The 19,200-nt window shown below is 57.8% G+C and overlaps 1 protein-coding gene across 2 annotated transcripts; it reads right to left on the bottom strand.

The window, feature by feature from the left end:
• Nucleotides 1-6,442: 6,442 nt before the first annotated feature.
• On the bottom strand, nucleotides 6,443-13,240 carry CLDN8 (claudin 8). Of its 2 annotated transcripts, none has more exons than XM_037161505.2 (2): nucleotides 12,606-13,240; nucleotides 6,443-8,916 (listed from the first exon to the last, which is right to left on the bottom strand). In XM_037161505.2, exon 2 carries the CDS (start codon nucleotides 8,293-8,295, stop codon nucleotides 7,618-7,620), a length of 678 nt encoding a protein of 225 aa, XP_037017400.2. In that variant the 5' UTR covers nucleotides 8,296-8,916; nucleotides 12,606-13,240; the 3' UTR covers nucleotides 6,443-7,617. The 2 variants fall into 2 exon arrangements, with proteins under 2 accessions (XP_037017400.2, XP_037017399.2); XM_037161504.2 differs by lacking the exon at nucleotides 12,606-13,240 and adding an exon at nucleotides 10,852-10,948 and having other exon boundaries at nucleotides 6,443-9,407.
• Between the last annotated feature and the right edge of the window lie 5,960 nt (nucleotides 13,241-19,200).

Below are 19,200 nucleotides of genomic sequence, written 5' to 3'. Positions count from 1 at the left end.
TCTTCCAACCTTTCAAACCCTTTCCGCTAGAGCAGCAGAGAGAGAAAACCTTCCTTGTTGGCCGAGCATCAGAAGGAAAGGAGTTGCAGGCACCCCGTGGCGGGACCGCCCTGGGGGTGCGTCTGCTCCCCCCAGAGCCGGCACGCCCAGCCCGTCGCAGCGCGGTTTCGGGGTGAACCGGCCACTGCTCCTCCATGACAAGCCCCTCGGCGATACCCACGTTCGCCCTGGACGCGCCTGGTCCCTAGGGCGCCGGTCGGCTGGCCAGCCGGCCTCACCTGCTGTTGTGTGCAGACTGTTTGCCAACTTAGCCCCGGAGGTCAGGCTCCTGGGCCCCACAGGACCTGGGCCCCCACAGGTTTCCCTGGGTTTAGCTTCCAGAGAGGTGGCTCCCACATCCGGAGAAAGTCCCGGGTCCCACAGCTGACAGAAGCCTGTCCTTTGTGTAAGGACTTACGTGCCTCACACAGAGCCGAGGAAGCACTTGTAATCACAAGTTCTCCAGAGTAAGGGCTCAGTGAAGGCGGAGGGTAGAGAAATCTCCTCGTGTTCAAGGAGAGAACTGAGACCCTTATTTTAAATGGCATGTTTCTGTGCTCCTGTTGTAGTAGAAAACCCGTGCTCTCCTCCCCCTTGTTTAAAACACAGGCACACCTTCCGAACCCGGCCTTCGTTTCGTGAGGGGAGCCCCTCGGAACGAGCATTTTCCCAGGAAGTTCTTAGAAGCCCACCCGGGGCTTGCCGTGTGTTAAAGATGGCTCCTGACTCGTTAACCCTCCTCCCCCCAGAATTAGAGTTTTTTTCCCTTTCTGCAACCCTGGCTTGACTTTGGCAGATGGCAAGTGACAGAGCAGACATCCAGCTCCTTAGAGGACCGGTGTTTTCTTTCTCGCACCCGTAGCACCTCCAGCTCCAAGTCAGACGTCCGATCACCTCGCTGCGAACGCAGATGGAGGGGCCCCTGAAGGCCAGGGGCCTGTCTGAGCCAGGGAGTCAGACCTCAGGGCCCAGGCCGCACAGGGAGGGACACAGTTGTCACTGACGCCAGACCCCGGCTGACACTGGCCTTGACCTGGGGCAGGGTGCCTGGGGCAGGGGGCCCAGGGTGAGAGCGGTCTTAATCTGAACTTGAGATTGAATTTTGCCATGTTCACAGGAGGTTCCGGCCTTGCGATGTCGTAGAAAGTTCCAGGAGACGGCCCCAGCCCTTCACACCCGCCATCCAGCTGCCTCAGGCCGGCAGCTTCCCCTCTTCTTGGCAGGGTCCTGCGAAGCGAGGGCCCTGCACATCCGCACAGCCCCCCGACTCCGCCCACCGCCCCTGCCCCTCCCCGGGAGTCCCGCAGCTTCAGTCCCCCCCCCCCCCGCGCCCCCCAGTCAGCTGTGCCTGGTGCAGCTGCTGGATTCGGGAGCAGCCTTTCTTGCATTTTTTCTTTCCCGTTCTTCTCCTTCCTTCCTCTCTTTCTCTCTCTCAAAAGTCCTCTCTTTCTCCCCAACAGGGAGTGGAATTTTTCCAGGGGTGGATTTGTTGGTGAGGGACTTGGTCCTCTCACTGGCCTGACCCAGCTTCCAGGTTTGTGGTTTAACGTATTTGACGGAAGACAGATTTTTTTTGTTTGTTTTTAAGTAATTTGTTGTGATTGGTGGTAAAATGTGATTTTATTCTGTGCCTGAAGTTTAACTCTAACTTTAACTTTGCAAACGTTTATTTCAACTTTTCCCGGACCTCCACCAGCCCTTGTATCTGGGAGACTGAGTTTTATTTTTGAGTGGTGGCCCCTCCCCCATCCGTCGATCTCTCTGAATTGGCCTCCTCGGTCCTTGAATTTACCTCCAAGGCTTTCGTATTTTTCCACGCGAATCACCTCTCTTTCTGTGTTTGCTCTGTGTTCTGAGCTTTTCTTCCACTTGACCTTCGGAAGGTCCCATTTCCACGTCAGCAGCGACCTCCCTGTGTTCTCAGACCCCCGCTGACTTTTTCAAGTGCAAACCCTGTCACTACAGGTCTGGGATTTGCTCTGCTTCCGGCTCTCACTGTGGCTGGTTTGTGCGGACGCCCTCGGTTTCCCAGGAGACCGGCTGCCCCCGGGGCCCACGGGTGCGGGGTTCGGCTTGCACTGGCTTTTTCTGCCTGTTGGTCCCGTGTGGCTTCTCTCTCACGTGAGTCTCAGATCTCTCCCAGTGCAGGTCGAGTCCTTGTGCTGAGTGACAGCCGGCCCCAGGGCGGCAGGACTCCTCCCTGCTGGCTGTGACCTGCCACAACTGGTCAGAAAGCTGCTCCCCCCCGGGGTTGCGGGGAGTGCCTGTGCAGCCCCAGCTCCGGGGACCCTCACACTCAGTCCCGGGGCTCCCGGAGGCCCCAGGCCAAGGGGACTCCAACCTCTGCAACAGTCCTCAGATTCCCCAGCCCTGGACCTATCCCCCTAAATCTACAGAGGTGCACAATGTCTCCTTCCCCCCAGGGCTGCCTGTGAAGCAGGCGGGCCCCCTATTTGCCCCCAGCCCTGCCCCCCACAGTGCTTCAGGCCCAGCCGGAGGCCTCTGCTCCAGGAACCCGGGTCTCCTGTGACTCTGGGAGCCCAGCTCACTTGGCCGGGAGCTGTTCTTTCCTCCTGGAATCTGGCAGAACCTGCAATGTAGCAGAAAGCCTGCAGGCCGTGCATTGGCTGGGCCCCAGCTGCGGGCCTGCGTGGGGCCCTGCTTGGGGCCCTGCTTGGGGCCCTGCTGGCCTCAGCGCCGGGGGAGGGGCTGCAGCACCCGGACACCTGCCCTGAACCAGGAAGGACCTGGTGAATTCCAGAGAGGAGGCCTGTGACCTGTGACGGGAGAAGAAAACCTGCAGTCCACTCGGAGGACGCGGTAGTGCACGGCAGCGAAGCAGGGTGAAATGCTCCTCTCTCGGGCTCTCTCTTGTCATTAGTCCCAGCCAGCACCCCCCACGGCCTCCGGGCGATAGCTCTTGCTGCAGAAGTGCCGGTGCCGGTTGTTGTAGAGGGTCCACCTGTAGGGGAGTTTTTGGAGGAAAGCCCCTCGCCTGAAGGCGCCTCTCCTGGGGCGGTGGGAAATATGTACCAAAATAAGGATGGTTGGTCAAAGATTCTCCGAAGTCTCAGGACCGACCCAGGTCTGCAGGGGCCAATGGACCCAGAACCAAGAGTTTTAGTGATTTTACCCTCATCCTGGGAGCCCTGTTGGCACCTACATGTCAATCACCTCTTGCCCCGCCCACTGTCCCTCCCTCTGACCTGAAGAAGCCTGAGTCCGGGCTCTTTGGAGGTGGGTTTGAGGAAGCCCTAGGTTCCGGTCTCCTCCAGGGGCGACCTTATCAACCGATAAACCTCCTCCCACTCCAGACTCGGGGGTTGGAATATTGGCCTTTTGAACCAGTGGCCTCAGGGACTAGAAAGCAGTCAGCTGTGCAGAGGTTGGGGGGTGTGGAGGGAGGGGGCCTCAACGTGATGCTGAGGCTGGTGACGCGGCTGACTCCAGGGCCGGGGGAGGGCCTGTGACCGGGAGTCGCACGGGAGCCTTGGGGGTCGGGGTGGCAGCGTGCCGTCCGCTGTTCCGAGAGGTGGCTCGGGTGGGCGCTGCCAACCGGAAAGAGCCCTGTGCCCTGTGCCGGCGGAGCCGGACGCCAGAGGCCAAGAACTGCAGCGGCGAAGGGAGGGCTGTTCCGTCAGGAACGGATCCCGCCAGGAGAATGGGGGGCGGATGCTCCGAGTCCCCAACCCCACAGCGGCGTGTACATCACGGGTTACACAGGGCAAAGTCGCAAGGCACTGGGGGTTAGGGGTTCAGGGTCCTGCTGGAAGCCGATCGGTCACAGGTGAGGTCAGGGTGACAAGCCATCTCTCCTGGTGTGGAGGACAGCTCTGAGGTCTGTCCCCGTGTCCCTCTGTCTGGTCTCATGGGAGAGTGGGGTGGTCCTTCCACCTTAGGACTCAGGAGCCGGCACATCCGGTGGGTCCAGGTCTTCTCTTTCGTCCGCAGAGGCCCCGACCCCGTGACCACGGGCGGGGCGGGTCTGGGCCGCCGTCCTGTGCAGCCTTGGGGGCGGCTGGGTCTGCCACGGGTGTGGGTTAGAGACAGAGATGTAGTTCCTGGAGCTCAGGGTTCACGCTAAACTTAAAGTCCGAAGGAGTTTGGGTTTCACAGGGCCACTCCCGGCCCCGAGGCCCACGTGCCTCTCCTCCTGTCGCACTGTAAGCCCTCGGAAGCAGACGCCGTGCCGATCTCCTTCTCCGTCCCCGGAACCCGTCGTACGTGGAGTGACATGCGTGGGGGCGTCATCCTGGCCGGGGCGTCGGCAGCGGGTTGTTGAGGCAGCGACGGCGGGAGGTGCAGCCGAAGGGGGAGGCGACAGAGGTCAGTGAGGGTGAGCCCCGCCCTCTGCCCCCGGGTCCTTCCACCCCGTCACATGTCCCCCCAAGTCTACGCTGTAAAGCCACACTGGAAAATGCCCAACCACACCGCCGGCCACCAGTCAAACCACTTCTCAGTCCCAGTCCTCCTCTGGAGGGCTGCTGGCGGAGACCTTTGTCCGCTTCTCGTGTCTGGAGGTCAACTGTGTGACGGTCATCGTGCTGACCCTGCACTGACGAGGCCGGCCAGGGCGTCCGAGCTTCCCTCGGAGACACGCAGGCGGGAGTGACAGCGTGGCACCCACGGTGTGAAGAACGGAGACGGGGTTTGGAGGGGGCTGTGGGGGGAAGGGCTGGGGCAGCTGCTGGGGCATTTCCGCAATGGGAGAAGAAAGCAGAGGGCAGTGAGCGTGGACGGTTGGAACAGGACTCCTGGGACACGCAGGAGTGGATTCCGCCCGGGGGACTGGCAGTGGCAGGGTTCTGTCTGTGGGGGAAGGGGAGGGAGCACTAAGCTGCGTTGGGGGCGTTCAGAAAAGCTTCACCAGCGAAAATCGCGTCTGGTTCAAGACCAGCACTGAGCCGAGCTGCTTCCTCCAGGTGCCCGGTGGTTCTCTCTCTGTTCTCATGAATGATTCGACCCGAGAGCAAAACTGCCTGGGACAGATGGGCCCTTGGCGCTGAGAAAAACCACCAGTCCCAGAAAAACACGGAAATGGCCCCAACCAACAGCAGCTGGGCCTGTGTGCTTTACGTACAAAGTTCAGTTTATAAACTATACCCTGTTGAAGAAAACCTACTTTTCTGAAGAGAAGGAATGTGAGCTGTAAGGTCAGACAACCCTTACTTTTCCCCCTGACCGTTGGGTGATCAGTCGTGAACAAAAAAGGGCCCCCCCAACCCTGACCCTGAACACTCGGGGTCAGGGGCGAGGCCACGCAGGGCGGCCCTGAACACTTGGGGACAGAGAGTCACCGCACAGGGCAGTCTGGTCTCAGTGTTCCTCTGGAGGGATGGTGATGGAGACCTTTGGCACTGTTCTGTTGGTTTGTGATGGTCGTCGCGCTGACCATGCACTGACGAGGCTGGCTGGCTGGCACCCGTGCCGTGCGGGGCCGTGGGGGGCGTCACGTCCGAGGCCGTAGCTTCCCCTGACGTAGGTCAGCCTTCACCTCCACTGAGCCTGCCTGCTGCCCTTTTGCATCTAAGCCAACACAGCTCAGAGACGTCCGAGGGGTGCCCCTCCCAGACCCTCAGGGCCCAGCCTCCACCCGAGCAGGAGGCCCCGGAGCCCCAGGTGTCTTGTTCCCCAGCACCAGCCCCACGTGCAGCCGTGGGCGAGTGTTAACGGCCCTGCCCCCACCGTGTAAGGGAAGAGGGTGCCTCTCTGTGTACCTTTCATGCACCTGGGAGATTTCTCCCCGCTTTGCTCTCCCCGCCCCCTTCGTCTGCCTCCCACGGGCTCCCGTGGCCCCCTCACCTCCCCCCCCAGCCTCCCGTGGGGAACGAGCTGCCGCACCTGCCGCGCTCCGGAGCGTTTCCTCAGCCGGCTGAGCCTGTGCTTCCTGGTGATTGTTGTCGGTTTGACCCAAGTAAACTCATAAAACTTCTTACTGGTTTGGTGTGTCTTGGAACAAAGAACTGTTCCAAGGTCCTCTCATCTGCAAACTGAACTCATCATATAAATCTCATAAAGTGTTTAGTGGTGTGATTCACACAGAGAAGGAAGGTCTTGACTGTGACCCTCAGCCTCAGGCACGGACCCGGCTTCTCATGAACGTGCTGCCTCTCGAGGCAGAAGCGTGTGTGTTCAGCACGGGCACTGGCCGTGGGCGGCCGTTACACGCCTCCCGTCACCTGTGGTGCACGGGTTTGCCGGGACCCAAGCACCATCTGAGGAAGTTACAAGTGTGTCACACTTATCACATACTAGTGTATGAATGCCTTGATTATGAGGTGAATGTATCATTGTATATTCTCAAAAATTAATGCTGAACCTACCTTTATCTTTAAAACATGACCTTGATATTCTATTTAAAGGTAGAGACCCACAACATCAGGTTTTCAAAAAATCATTAGTTTAATAAAACAGAAAAAAGGGAGTAGTGAAAAATTTATATAAGCCAAATTAATACAAAAGAAATAGAGCAAATGGCACAGAATCACTTAAGCCACAAAAACGGAGCCCAGGCTTTCCAGTTAGATGGTCAGTGGCATCAAATTTGGGCAAAACACTGGAATACGGTGTTTCTATGCCCCAGTAACACATAACCAACACGGAATAAGCACAGAAATCACCCTGGCAGACAAAATGACCTTTCCGGCTGAAGAATTCACAAAGGGGAAGACAGAGCTCAGAAAGAAGAACTTGCGGTTTGGGCTTTGGTTTGTTTGTTTTTGGTAAGCAAATAAAACGAAGACATTTTATTTTTCTGTCCTCTTATCCATATTGATAAAAACCCAAAGTCTGTATTCAAGCAGTTATTCCAATATTCATACACATATATGATTTCTTACCCAAACACCTCCCTGCCAAGCCCCCAAATTTAACAGGCAAAGAATTTCACTGTCCTGAGGCCTCCAGCGTTTCTCAGATCACAGGTCCATCGTCCTCCCGGCACAGCTCGGGGTCGAATGCAGACCTCCTGGCAAAGATGCCAGTGCAGCCTGAGCACCGAGGCCTTGGGCAGAGTGGGAGGGGGCCGGGAAACTGATTGTCACAGAGCTTTTCCGTGTCCTTTATCTTGCTGATTAGAGACTTTCTTAAACCTTCATTAGACACCCAAGGCATCCCTTGTTAAGCTGTTTTTAAACAATTAATATTAACAGTCTTCAGTCTCATCCCCGAGTCCCTGGAAAGCAGGGCTGGAATTCTGTTTATGCAGTGTTAATGGATCAGCGTGTTATTTAAAATAGAACCAGATAAGCCTCTCCCTGTGTGTGGCAGGTACGCTCCCTGCTGCATACATAATGCTACGTCCCAGAGAAATCCCAGCTCTGAAGTGGTAGGTCTCTAGCAACTTCATTTTAAAGACACTGATGAAAGAGAAGAGGCAGACAAACCACTTAAGAAAACAGATCACTGCAGACAAAGCACACAGTGTGCCTTTCGTCCTGCGGGAGCCGTGGGAACCCACGCCACGGCGGGCCTCCCGTGAGCAGGGAGCCCACGGCCCCGCAGGCCCCTCTCCCAGACAGCGGTGGGCGTTCGGGTCCGGCGTGTGGCTCGCCAGGCCGAGGACGAGCTGGCACACTCCTACACGTACTGGCTTCTGGAGTAGACGCTCAGGGGCTTCTTCTCCGTGGGATGGCTTTTGGGGGTCGCGCGGTGGGGCGGCAGGGAGTACCTGTAGGCCCTGCTCTCTCCACGGGCGTAAGAGACGCAGCACAAGAGAGCCCCCGCAGCCACCAGCGCCAGCGCCGCGGCCCAGCCCAGGTAGAGGGCCTCCCCCAGCTCGCGCTTCCGGCCGTCGTCCAGGGTCGGGTTGTAGAAGTCCCTGATGATGGAGCTGGCGACCCAGCTCACGGGCGTGAGCACCACCAGGCCCGCGATGGCGAACATGACTCCAGCCGCCAGCAGGACGGGGCTCTTGGCCCTGTCATCATCCCCGGTGCACTTGGTGCACTTCATGCCGAGGACGGCCATGGCGAAGCCCAGGACGGACAGCACGGCCGCCGCGCACATGAGCCCCCTGGCCGCCTGCAGGTCGGGGGGCAGGGCCAGCAGCGAGTCGTAGACCTTGCACTGCAGCCGGAAGGTGGCCTGGCTCTTGCAGCTCATCCACAGCCCCTCCCACAGGTTCTCAAACACCACCAGGTTGCCCCCAATGAAGGCAGACACTTTCCACTGAGGCATTATGGTGACAGCCACCGTGCCCACCAGGCCGACGCCGCCCAGGGCCAGCCCGGCGTACTGCAGGGCAGAGCGGGCCATTGTCCTCCAGGCCGTGCGCACCGACCGGGCTCCGGAGCCAGCGAGTCCGCTCGCAAGCCAGGCGTCCCAGGAGAGAACAGGGTCCTGCAGCAATGAACTCCCAGCCCAGTGGTTTTCAAAGAGAGCTGCCTGACTACTTCTACTTAGATTCAATCCAGTGCCGGCTGGCTGAGGGCCCTGCCCCTTTGACAGGTAAACTCACAGAGCAGGTGGGGCAACTTTCTTGGCCAATAAAAGAGGGAGGGCAAGGCAGCTGTGTCTGAGCTGACGAGAGAGGCTGGGAACGGCTGGGCCCGCTCAGAAACGTTCTTTGTGCTTCTCAGTTTTCCAAGAAGACGGCCGTGCGTGCGAGCCTGTGGGCGTCCTCCGAGTGCTGGCACACGCACCCTGAAATGCCCCGAGCGAGCCCTTGGGGCGCGGGCAGGTGCACCTAGTACGGGCAGTTCTGAAATGGTTGTACTGAGAAATTTTCTAGGGCTCGTCAGAATGCCAGCGTGAAAGGGAAGCGGGGAGCGAAGGAGTCCTCCTGCCTCCAGGGGCGCGTGGGATCCGGGTGGTCGATGTCGTCTGTCCATGGGTTTAAAGCAGGCGTCCTGGGGTCAAGTCGGGGAACAGGAGGGGCTGCAGGACAAAGCCGGGCACTGAGCACCGGGCACTCAGCCGGGCACTGAGGTTTTCCTTTATGGCACCAAGCTCACGGTTTTCTGTTGAGCCAGAAAAACTGTCTACTGGTATTTGAACTTTAATTTATGAGAAAAAGAAACAAACAGTGCAAGAAAAAAAAACCGTATTGGAATCTGCATCTTGACTTATAAGAAAAAAATTACATAAGAGAAAAACCCTATTGGAATCTGCACCTGGATTTACGAGGAAAAGCAGGGAGAGTGTGTGTAGTCTCCCTCGCCGCAGCCGCTAAGTGGCCCCGGGCTCCCAGGTTGCTGCTCCTTTCAGACCCAGGCAACCGTAACTCTGCAGGCGGTTACAGAGTTACCCTCTGCGGAGTCTCCACCAGTGGCTCGTATTTCTGAACAAAATCATCGCAGGACAAGGCGGCCACAACCATGGAGCCAGATCACACCAGGCGTCCGCTACGCTGGCCTTTGAGGCCCCATCTGCCGGAGGAAGGAGGGGCCCCTGAGCAAAACGCAGGTGGACCTGCCTGTCGCTGCTGGAAGCACAGAGCAGCCGCCGCAGATGCTCTGCCGTCGGGGCGGCCACGTCTGCGGAAAAACCGAATACGGCCAAGAACCCAAGAAAGAGAAGCCTGCCCCCGGGGACCCCGTCTCTCCTGGGGGAGCCCCCCTTGTTTCTGCACCACCAGGAGCATGACTCGAGTCTCACAGTTAAATCCACCACTTCGACTCGGGCGTGCCAACCACGTGACCCAGGGGCACGCTCCCTCTTGCACATGGAACCCTCCGCGTCCCTGCCGCGGCCCCCAGTCTGCCGTTCCCACTCCTGCAGTGACGGGTCCTGAGCCGCCCACTGTTTAGTCTGCGTTCCCAGAATTCTCCCCACTACTTGAGATAATATTTGCATCTGCCAGTCAAGCAGTTGCCAGTGTCTGTTTGTGTGTGTTTGCATGTTTTTCCTGTTGTGTTGGCTGTTTTCAACCTGTATTTATTTTAGATTATTTTTCACTGTTGACTAGCTGTCCTTGGCTGACCATCTTGTCCTGAGAAACAAGGGGACATATCAGTAGATCTCTTGGTTTGTTGCTCCCAAAACACCTCTGTGCGTTGCTCTGTGCCCTTGAACTCCTCCCCTGTCCGTCCTGCCCGCTGAGCGGCTGCTCCTTTGGTCCTGGGCCCTGGAAGACGAGCTGGCTGGCAGGCTGCCCCCCTGGTTTGCCCCTCGCTGTGATTCCTAGTCGACAACCCTGCCAAAAAGCGAACTCCTCTCTGTCCGGTTAGTGTTCAGGGGCTTCCTCAGCTTTAGAAACTCCGTCGACCAGCCGTTTAAACCCCAGAAATTCACCTCTCACAGTTCTAGAGGCTGAGAAACGGGGACTTTCTGAAGGTTGACTAACTGGCCGGAAGCTCCAGTGCAGAGCCTCAGGTCTTCAGACCCCCAAGGCCACGCTCTGACCCCTGACCCCCGACCCCCACTGCAGGGGGCCCACCGGGGAGTAGCTGCGAAAGCCGGAGCTCTGGGCCGTCTCTGCGCTGAAGCTCCCCACCAGGTGGCTTTCAGGGGCCCCCTCTGCAGGACCGAGGGAGGGAAGGCGCCCCCCCTTTCCTAAAACGGGGCCACGTCCCGTGTGACACGTGAGACGGTGGACATTTATGAGGGCAAAGGCCACACGTGTGTGACACACCCGTGTACACGCCCTTCCCAGCACACGGCGGGTGGGAGAGGCCCCGAGAGGACGTTCTGGTGTGGAGTCGGGTGAACCCGGCAGGGAGAAGGAATTACCCAGGCAAATGGGGCTAAGCCCTGTTACTGATTAATTTACAAAACAATTAACTTTCCACTTAAAATTTAAATTAAGATTCTGCCTGCCTTAGGCAAGCAGTGCTTGCAGATTTTAATAGGGTTAGACATTAAGCACCTTACTTAAAACCAACTTCGGTCCACACGGGTAAGAATATTGTCGGAACAGCGGCCTGTAGCTCTCTCCGCCTTCGGCTGTTAGAGGAAAAGACGGCATTAAAGTCTCTTTCCAGGCAGGATGATAACAGTGAGGTTACACAAGTTCTTACATCAAATACTCAGAGATTCTGTAAAGTTTTGGAAGGATGTCTCGTAAAACACCTTCTGGACCCTGCCCTCTGCCCTGCGAGCGCAGTCTGTGCACCGGGCACCGTGGCCGGTTTGGGGTGGAGCAGCGCAGGGGGGTCCCCGTCCCGGTGGCCTCCGTGTGCACAGCTCTGCGGGGTGCGGGGGAAGGGCCGCAGGGCCAGGGACTCGGGGACACTAAACCCAGTCACTGAAAGAGCACCGGTGTCAGCCCCCGATCGCGCAGCTTTAGAAATGCCGCCCCGTCTGCCCCATCGCGGTGCACGCCCCACCCCCGGTCCTGCACACGCGAGCCCTCTTCCTGGGCTCAGGGGGCGCTGACCGCTACTGCGCCTGAGGGCCTTCGGATGGAGCTCCTGCGTGGATTGGTGTTCTCGCGCGTCCCGCCACCCTGCCACGCCTGCCTCCTCACCGGCGTGCATTCCCCGTGTTCACCACACGCTTGGACCACGCACAGAACACGCGGGGAAACCGTGTGCTGAGTCGGGGCAGGGTCATGGGTTCAGTGCCGATCTGGGTCAGTTAACATTAAGCCAAGTCATTCACAAATAATAATTCCATTCCATGATTGCGCAGCTTTAAAAGTTCCAGGCTGTTTGGAAGCCCGTGTCCTGGTTCGCAGGACGACACAGTCCAGGGTGCAGACCAGCCTGCTCTCCTGAAAACGCCCCCCACTGGCTGCACGGTCATGTCAGCCCCCAAAGCACAAACAAGCAGAAAAGGCTTGAAGGCCTTTGGGGCCTTGGAATAGAAGCCGAGACCCTGAGACCCCGAGACGAGCACCTCTGGGAGCCTGGGAGCATTCAGCGGAGGCGGGCCAGCTGTCCCGGAGCCCGGGGCCCCTGGGTCACGCTGCTCTCGGGCCCGCCGTCCTTCCCCGGTCCCAGCCAGGACGCCTGCTTTCGAGCCCCTGCTGCGGGGCCCTGAGTGATCGTCGGACCAGGTGCTGGAAGTCCCTCGCCAGCCCTCCGGTCTCGGCTCCCCCGGGGCGCCTGCTCTCACTCCTTGTTACCAGACTGGTTGGTCCTGTGGGTTAAAAAGGAGCCACACTCTCACGCTGACGAGCTCGGGGCCGGGAGGGGGGGGCGGTGTTGTAGGGTGGCCTGACCCACTTGGAGATGGGAGTCACCGCGCACGGCGGCCTGGACCCAGAAGTTCTGACTGCGGCAGGTCGTGGGGGAGAGTCATGTCCAAGGCCAGTGGCTTCCTTGACAAATGTCAGCCTTTACTGTCACTGAGCCTGCCTGCCACCTTTTCCCATGGACACAGCTCAGAGACGTCCGAGGGGTGCCCCTCCCAGACCCTCAGGGCCCAGCCTCCACCCGAGCAGGAGGCCCCGGAGCCCCAGGGTGTCTCGTTCCCCAGCAGCAGCCCCACGTGCAGCCGTGGGTGAGTGTTAACGGCCCTGCCCCCACCGTGTAAGGGAAGAGGGTGCCTCTCTGTGTACCTTTCATGCACCTGGGAGATTTCTCCCCGCTTTGCTCTCTCCGCCCCCTTCGTCTGCCACCCACGGGCTCCCGTGGCCCCCTCGCCTCCCCCCCCAGCCTCTCGTGGGGAACGAGCTGCCGCACCTGCCGCGCTCCGGAGCGTTTCCTCAGCCGGCTGAGCTTGTGCTTCCTGGCGATTGTTGTCGGTTTGACCCAAGTAAACTCACAAAACTTCTCTCTGGCCTGGACGCTTCTTTCCTTTGTCCTCAGTCCCGTCCAGCCTGGAGCAAGGCCAGCCTCGATCCGGGCTGAGAGCCGGGAGCGGGAAAGGGGACATGGTGTGGGGACACGGTGTGTCAACATGGCAGCAGGACAGGACAGCGAACCAAGAGGGTCCCAGTGACCAGCTAATGCCCATGTTCTGTAGACGAGGGGCCAGGAGCCCCACGAAGGCAGGCGCCGTCCCTGTCCTCGCCACCATGGTCCCCAGGGGCCACCATGGTCACCGTGGCCGGCCGCTCGCCGGGCGTTGTCACTGGGGCCTTCTCGGGGCGTCCTCCAGCCTCCCCCTCACCGCACCTTCCCCATCGACACGTCTCACAACCAGGGTCCACACGCCCCGTCTTCGACCCCGGGCCGGGGACCAGGCAGTGAGCCCTGGTGTCCGGCCCTGGTCGTGACAGAAAATGCGGTGTCGGCCAGCAGGGCAGGTTGCGGAGAGCTCTCAAGGTCACTGCCACCAGCAAGCACGTTTCCTGGCAGGGAGAGTCCCAGCGGTCAGCAGCAAAGTCATTTTGTCCGTTCAGATGCCATTTCCAGTCTGTCATTTGTTTCACTGATTTGTCACACGTCAATGACCTGCTACATTGCATATGAGAATAAACCCTAAATGGGTTAGAGACTCAAATGTGAGACTCGAAACCATAAAAATCGTAGAAGGAAACCTACCAGTAAAGTCACTGACATTTCTCTCAGCAGTACTTTTTCTCTAATGTATCTTGTTGGGCGAGAGAAACAAAAGGAAAAAAACAAGTGGGACTGCATCAAATTAAAAGCTTTTGCACAGCAAAGGAAATCTTCAGCAAAATGAAAAAAAAGACAATCTCACTGTGTGGGAGGACATATTCACCAATGATATATCATAAAAGGGACCAATATCCAAAATTTATAGAGAGCTTACAAAACTCAACACCAAAAAAAAAAAAAAACCAATCCCATTAGAAAATGAGCAGAAGACCTGAGCAGACCCTTCTCCAAGGAGGACAGACAAATGCCAATAGATGTGAAAAGATGCTCAGCATCACTAACCATCCGAGAGATGCAGATGAAAACCACAGCGAGATGCCACCTCACACCTGTCAGAACGGCCGTCATCAGTCAGTCCACAAACGACAAGTGCTGCTGAGGGTGTCGGGAAAGGGGACCCTCATGCACTGTTGGTGGGAACACAGACTGGTACAGCCACTGTGGAAAGCAGTGTGGAGGTACCTCAAGAAATTAAAAATGGAACTGCTTTTTGATACAGTGATTCCACTTCTGGGAATATATTCGAAGGAACCCAAACACTGATTCAAAAGGGGACGTGCACCCCTGTGTTCACTGCCGCGTTACCTACAATGGCCAAGATCTGGAAGGAGCCCAAGTGCCCATTAGTAGGTGATTGCTGTGGTCCATTCACACAATGGAGTACTACTCAGCCCTCAAAAAGGTATCTTTCCTTTGTGACAGCATGGGAGGACCTGGAGAGAATTATGCTGAGTGAGATAAGCCAGTGAGAGAAGGACAAGTACTGTATTATCTCACTCATAGGTGGAATCTAATGAACAGAATAAACTAACAAGCACAAACTGAAACAGACTCACAGACACGGAGAACAGACTGACAGCTGTCAGAGGGGAGGGTGCCGGGGAGCTGGGTGGAAAAGGTGAGGGACTGAGAAGCACAGATTGGTGGTCACAGGATGGGCACAGGGGCATGAACGCAACTCAGGGGACATACTCAGTGCTCCTCTGGGTGGTACCACGTGGGTGCTGGGAATATCGGGGTTCGCTTTGTAAAGTGCATGGTTGTCTGATCACCACGCTGCACACCTGAAACTAATACAAAATTGTATGGAATGTAAAAGCACAAGAATACAGTCACTTTCTTTGCAACAGGAAAAATATTGCCCAAGTGGAAACCTGTGCTTTGTAAGTATTGGGAAACCTGGAGTGTCCACACTACCTAAGAAAATATTGTCGCGTGAAAACCCGAGTCCCGTGGTCTGGGCCACGTGGGCACGCATCTCGGTGTCACTACAGTTCCCCACTTTCGACAAGCAGCCAGAAACCTGGGTTTCAGTGAAATTCTCCAGTTTTAACATCGCCAGTGGGGTGGCTGCCGAGCAGACCGGGTGGGACACATTTGAGTCAAGGTTTGCTGGTTTTCAACACGCCAAGGTCCAGCAGCTTCCACCATCAGTCGCCACCGAGCTCCTCACCTGCGTCGCCCCTGAACCCGCCCTGTTCCAGGTCCTGCGTCAGCACCAGGAGGGCAGAACCGGCCCCACCTCCGCCGGCTGGGCCCCCACCAGTGGCCCGTGGTGGACCCAGATCGATCTCCCGGATAAAGGAGCTGCAGGAATCCACCCTGGTGGCCGATACCATCTCTGGGCGAAGGACCGTGGGCGGGCCCACCTCGGAGACGCCACTCTGCATGCCGCACTCCCGCGGGGAGGAGGAAGCAGTTGGCGAGTCTCCCGAGGAAAACGCAAACCCAGTTTCCACACGAGTCTCCATTTGAAAGGAAACCTTAATAATTTACAAGCTGCTCATATTACCTTTTCCCAGTCAAAGGCATCGTGGAAACCTGAAGGGCTAACATATTAGGAAAGCAGACTGGCTGGTACGTGTCCAGAGCCTTTTACAAACACGGACACCAAGCCTGTGCGCCGCCCGGGTGTCACGAGCTCTCCTGGGATGGAGAGGACAGTGGCCAGACCCCGCAGTGGACCCTCCCCTGGTCCAGGGCCCTGACCCGAGGGTGGGGTTGCAGTTCATCGGCTGCTGCGGGTTCACGCCCCCCCAGCGTCAACCTGCTCTACAGCAGAACACGGCCGGTCAGGCCGAACCCGCGGTTCCGTCTGCCGATACATCTCCTGCTGTCCCTCCTTTCCTGGTCCTGCCGGGGCTTAGGAACAGAGGTCGGTGTCATCTGTCCTGTAGGCCGGTGGCCAAGATGTGCTCTGCCGTCAGCCTCGTGGTCACTGTGCTCCTCCAGGTCCCCCCGCTGCAGAGGTGTTCCCAGGAGACCCCGATGGCCGAGTGTGGAAGAGGAGAAGGAGCCCAGGTGCGATAAATAACGCAGTGCAGTCAGACGCACCGTCCAGCGAGGCTTTTAAAGGGTTCCCTTGAATGTTATGTATGAGGGCAATAAACTCGTCTGGATCTCCCCCAAGAAAGGTCAGGGGGCAGGTTTGGGGCTAATTAAGCCTGGCTCGCTGCCTGAGCAGGCTGCGGGGGCCCGGGTGCTGCTGACTGGAAGCAGCTTGGCCAGCACCCAGGTTCGGGCAGAAGCAGGAGCAGAAGTCTTGACTCCGGAGTCCGACAGGCACGGCTCCCGAAGCGCTTCCATCAGGGCGCCGTGCGGCTTGGCCCCCTGCTCTACAGCACCTGGAGCCGCACATGGACTCCTCCCCAGGGGCAAGGACCATCCGATGCCAGGCCTCGCCCTGTAACGACGTCCCTACTGCACGGCGACTCCCCCCACTGTGGTTTCAGCAGACGGCTGGTGTGCCTTTGAATTTAACAAGAAAATCCACTCTGCTGGAGACCAAAACCCCCCAACTGGAAGCTCCCCCAGTGGAATTCATCCCACGGCTCCAGACACAAAACGCCCAGCCAGTCCTGGAGGTGATTCCAGGAGCTTTTACCAGTGTGGCCATCACGCGCAGACGTGGAGGTCATTCGAGATCCTCCCCGCGAGTTCAGGGCGGAGCCAGCACAGACACTGTGCTCTGCTGCAAGGGACCGGCGTGGCCGGCGGAGACCGGGACACCGGCGCCGGCTGTGGGTCTGCAGCCGTCCGCGCAGCGTCACTCTCCCCGGACCGGCTTACCTGGCGGTGGCCGTTCAGCTGTGACGGGCACCCAAAGGGGCAGCCTGGACGCCCAGAGGGGGGCGCTGTGAGGCCGAGCGGCTGCGTTTCGCGCCCCCGCCCCCGCCCCCGCCCCTCGGCATTGCGGGAGGGGAAGGCAGGCCTAGATGCTCATCCGCCAGGCACGGCCCTCACAGGTTTTGAGGAATTGGGTTCCAAGTTCATTAAGATGCCAGACATAATCTCCTTATTTAAAAAGACAAACAGACACAGGAAGATGATTAAAGTGCGTGACTCAATCAGTGCCTACGTGTATGTCTCCCTGAAACACTACCACCGGGGAAGCACCTTTGTCTGCGTCCAGGAACGCGGGTGGAGGGTTGGCTGGTGGCGGCCCTGGGAGAAGGCGCTGCCTGCCCTCGGGACACGCGGGGTCTGCTCGGAGCCTGAGGAAGCTCGAGTTGCTGAAGGATGTAAGATGAGAACTGGGTGTCGGGGTCCCCTCTCCGGTCCTGAAACAGACCCACAAAGAAAGGCCCAGGGGAGTGGGGCCGAGCAGCGTAGGTGCTGTGTGTTCGGCCCCGGCGTGGGGTGGGGTGGGTGGGCGTGGGGGGTCGGCAGCTACAGCGTCCGTGACTGGAATGGAAACCTGCCGCTTCCCGGGCGTCTTTAAAGGGTCTGGGTCAGTCCTGGGCCATCGCTCCAGGGCGTCGCGCCTGCCCTCCCAGGCCGCCGAGGCCGCGGGGAGGGGCAGAGTTTGGGTCTCCCCTCCTCCCAAGTCCGCGCTCCTCCCACCTTGGTCTCCACCCCGAAATCGGCGTTTAAAAACACAGACTGAGCCCAGCGCTTTCCTAGAGAAAAATAGAACATATTCAACTCACGAAGTCTCAGCTGAAGAATAAAATCATGAAGATTACTCCCAATAAGTATTAAAACATGTCTAAAATTCATGTGTATTTTAGATTATAGTCAACCTCGGAGAGAAAGAAAACAGACACAGGGTCTCCCGGCCGAGTAAACATACAGGGACGCAGACACTGCGATGAATGGGGAGCAAGAGAGACTCCCAGGAGGTCGCGGGAATGAGGACGAGGGGGAGGGAGGGAGGGAGGCGGCGGGGGGGGGGGGGGGGGGCAGAGCAGCCAGGCTCACCCCCTGGAGAAGGCGCCGGGGCTCGCCCCGCACCCCAGCCCCGCGCTGGCGGCCTGCCTGTGGAGAAGAGGTGGGAGAGAGAACGATTGTGTGACACACACAGCTTTTCAGGTCGGTCCAGACGTCACTGAGGCTCCGAAGTTACACCGGCGTGTGTGGCCGGTGTTTGGGCCCCGGGTTTGGCTGGGGGCAGCCGGCGGCTTTGTTGGCAGCGTGGGTGACGGAAGAAGATGCTTGCTTCTGGAGCCAGCAATGTTGGTGGTGACGGGCTGACATGAAAAGAAGCTTCTAGACACGCTAGGCGTCACGTCACCACAGACTGGCCCGCCTCCCTGGTGGCCCAGATTTGCCTGGTTTGGGGAATCCCTTCTAAAAGCTCCAGGCTGCGGTGCCTCTTCCCGACGATTCTGTGAGCCGTCTCTCGGGAAAACGGCTCTGCAGACCACGCCCAGGGAGATTCTCGACCCCGCCGTGAGTTCCCACGAGTACCGAGGGAGGGGGTTGGGTCGGTCGGTGGTAGAGAGAGAAGAGGGACCCTCAGTTCTCCGGTCGGCGTCGCTGAGCGAGGCCAGGAGCTTGCTTCCCACTCGGGTTTGGGACGTGGACAAATCTCTGGTCACAGGGGCTCCTTAGCGGTTCTATAGCTCAACCACTGTGCCCCAGACTCCATGCTTCTTACCTTGTTCTATCCGACGCTCAATTCTTTCCCTGGACTCTGGCTGTCGTTAGATTCTGATAACAACATTTAATGATATTTATGAAGAAAAGCATTTTTTAAAACTTGGTCTTTGGAAAAGAAAGCTGTTTGTAAGTCAAAACCAGGCAGCCTCCTTCAGTATTACTGCCACGGTCCTGTTCATGGCCCACCGCTCCTGTGCATTAAGAATTTATACTCAGCCCGGGCTGGCGTGGCTCAGTGGACCGAGTGCCGGCCTGCAAACCGAAGGGTCACCGGATCGATTCCCAGTCAGGGCACATGCCTGGGTTGCAGGCCAGGTCCCCCTACCCCCAGTAGGGGGTGCACAAGAGTCAACCACACACTGACATTTTCCTCCCTCTCTTCCCCTTTCTCTGAAAATAAATAAAATCTTTAAAAACACACAAAAATTTATTCCCGATGGACTATTATGCTACATCAGGTCACTAGAGGCTGTTGTTTATGTGACCACAGTTGATAAGCCTGCCTTCTTCAGATGGTATTTTTTATAAAGTCCAGTTAGTTTAAATAACTTACCTGCCATTGCACAGCTTGCAGACGATGTACGTGGACTAAACCCTGAGACCACCCCTTTTATGACTTGTTTTGTTCTTTGAGAAGAAGCAGTAACTTACAAGGAAATCAGGGGCATCACTGTTTAATCAGTGACTAATGTCCTGAGCCACATTTTCACGTATTAACAAATAGATACATAGATGCCATATTACATAAATATATTTTAGGCTTTGAAGAGAACATAAATATCCCATTTAAACCTCTTAATATCTATTGAGGAGGGTAGAGGGGGTTATACCA

This window comes from Artibeus jamaicensis, unplaced genomic scaffold (assembly GCF_021234435.1).
Source record: "Artibeus jamaicensis isolate MK-2021 breed Jamaican fruit bat unplaced genomic scaffold, CSHL_Jam_final scaffold_474, whole genome shotgun sequence".
Lineage (NCBI taxonomy): Eukaryota > Metazoa > Chordata > Mammalia > Chiroptera > Phyllostomidae > Artibeus > Artibeus jamaicensis.
This window is presented reverse-complemented; position numbering and strand designations above follow the sequence as displayed.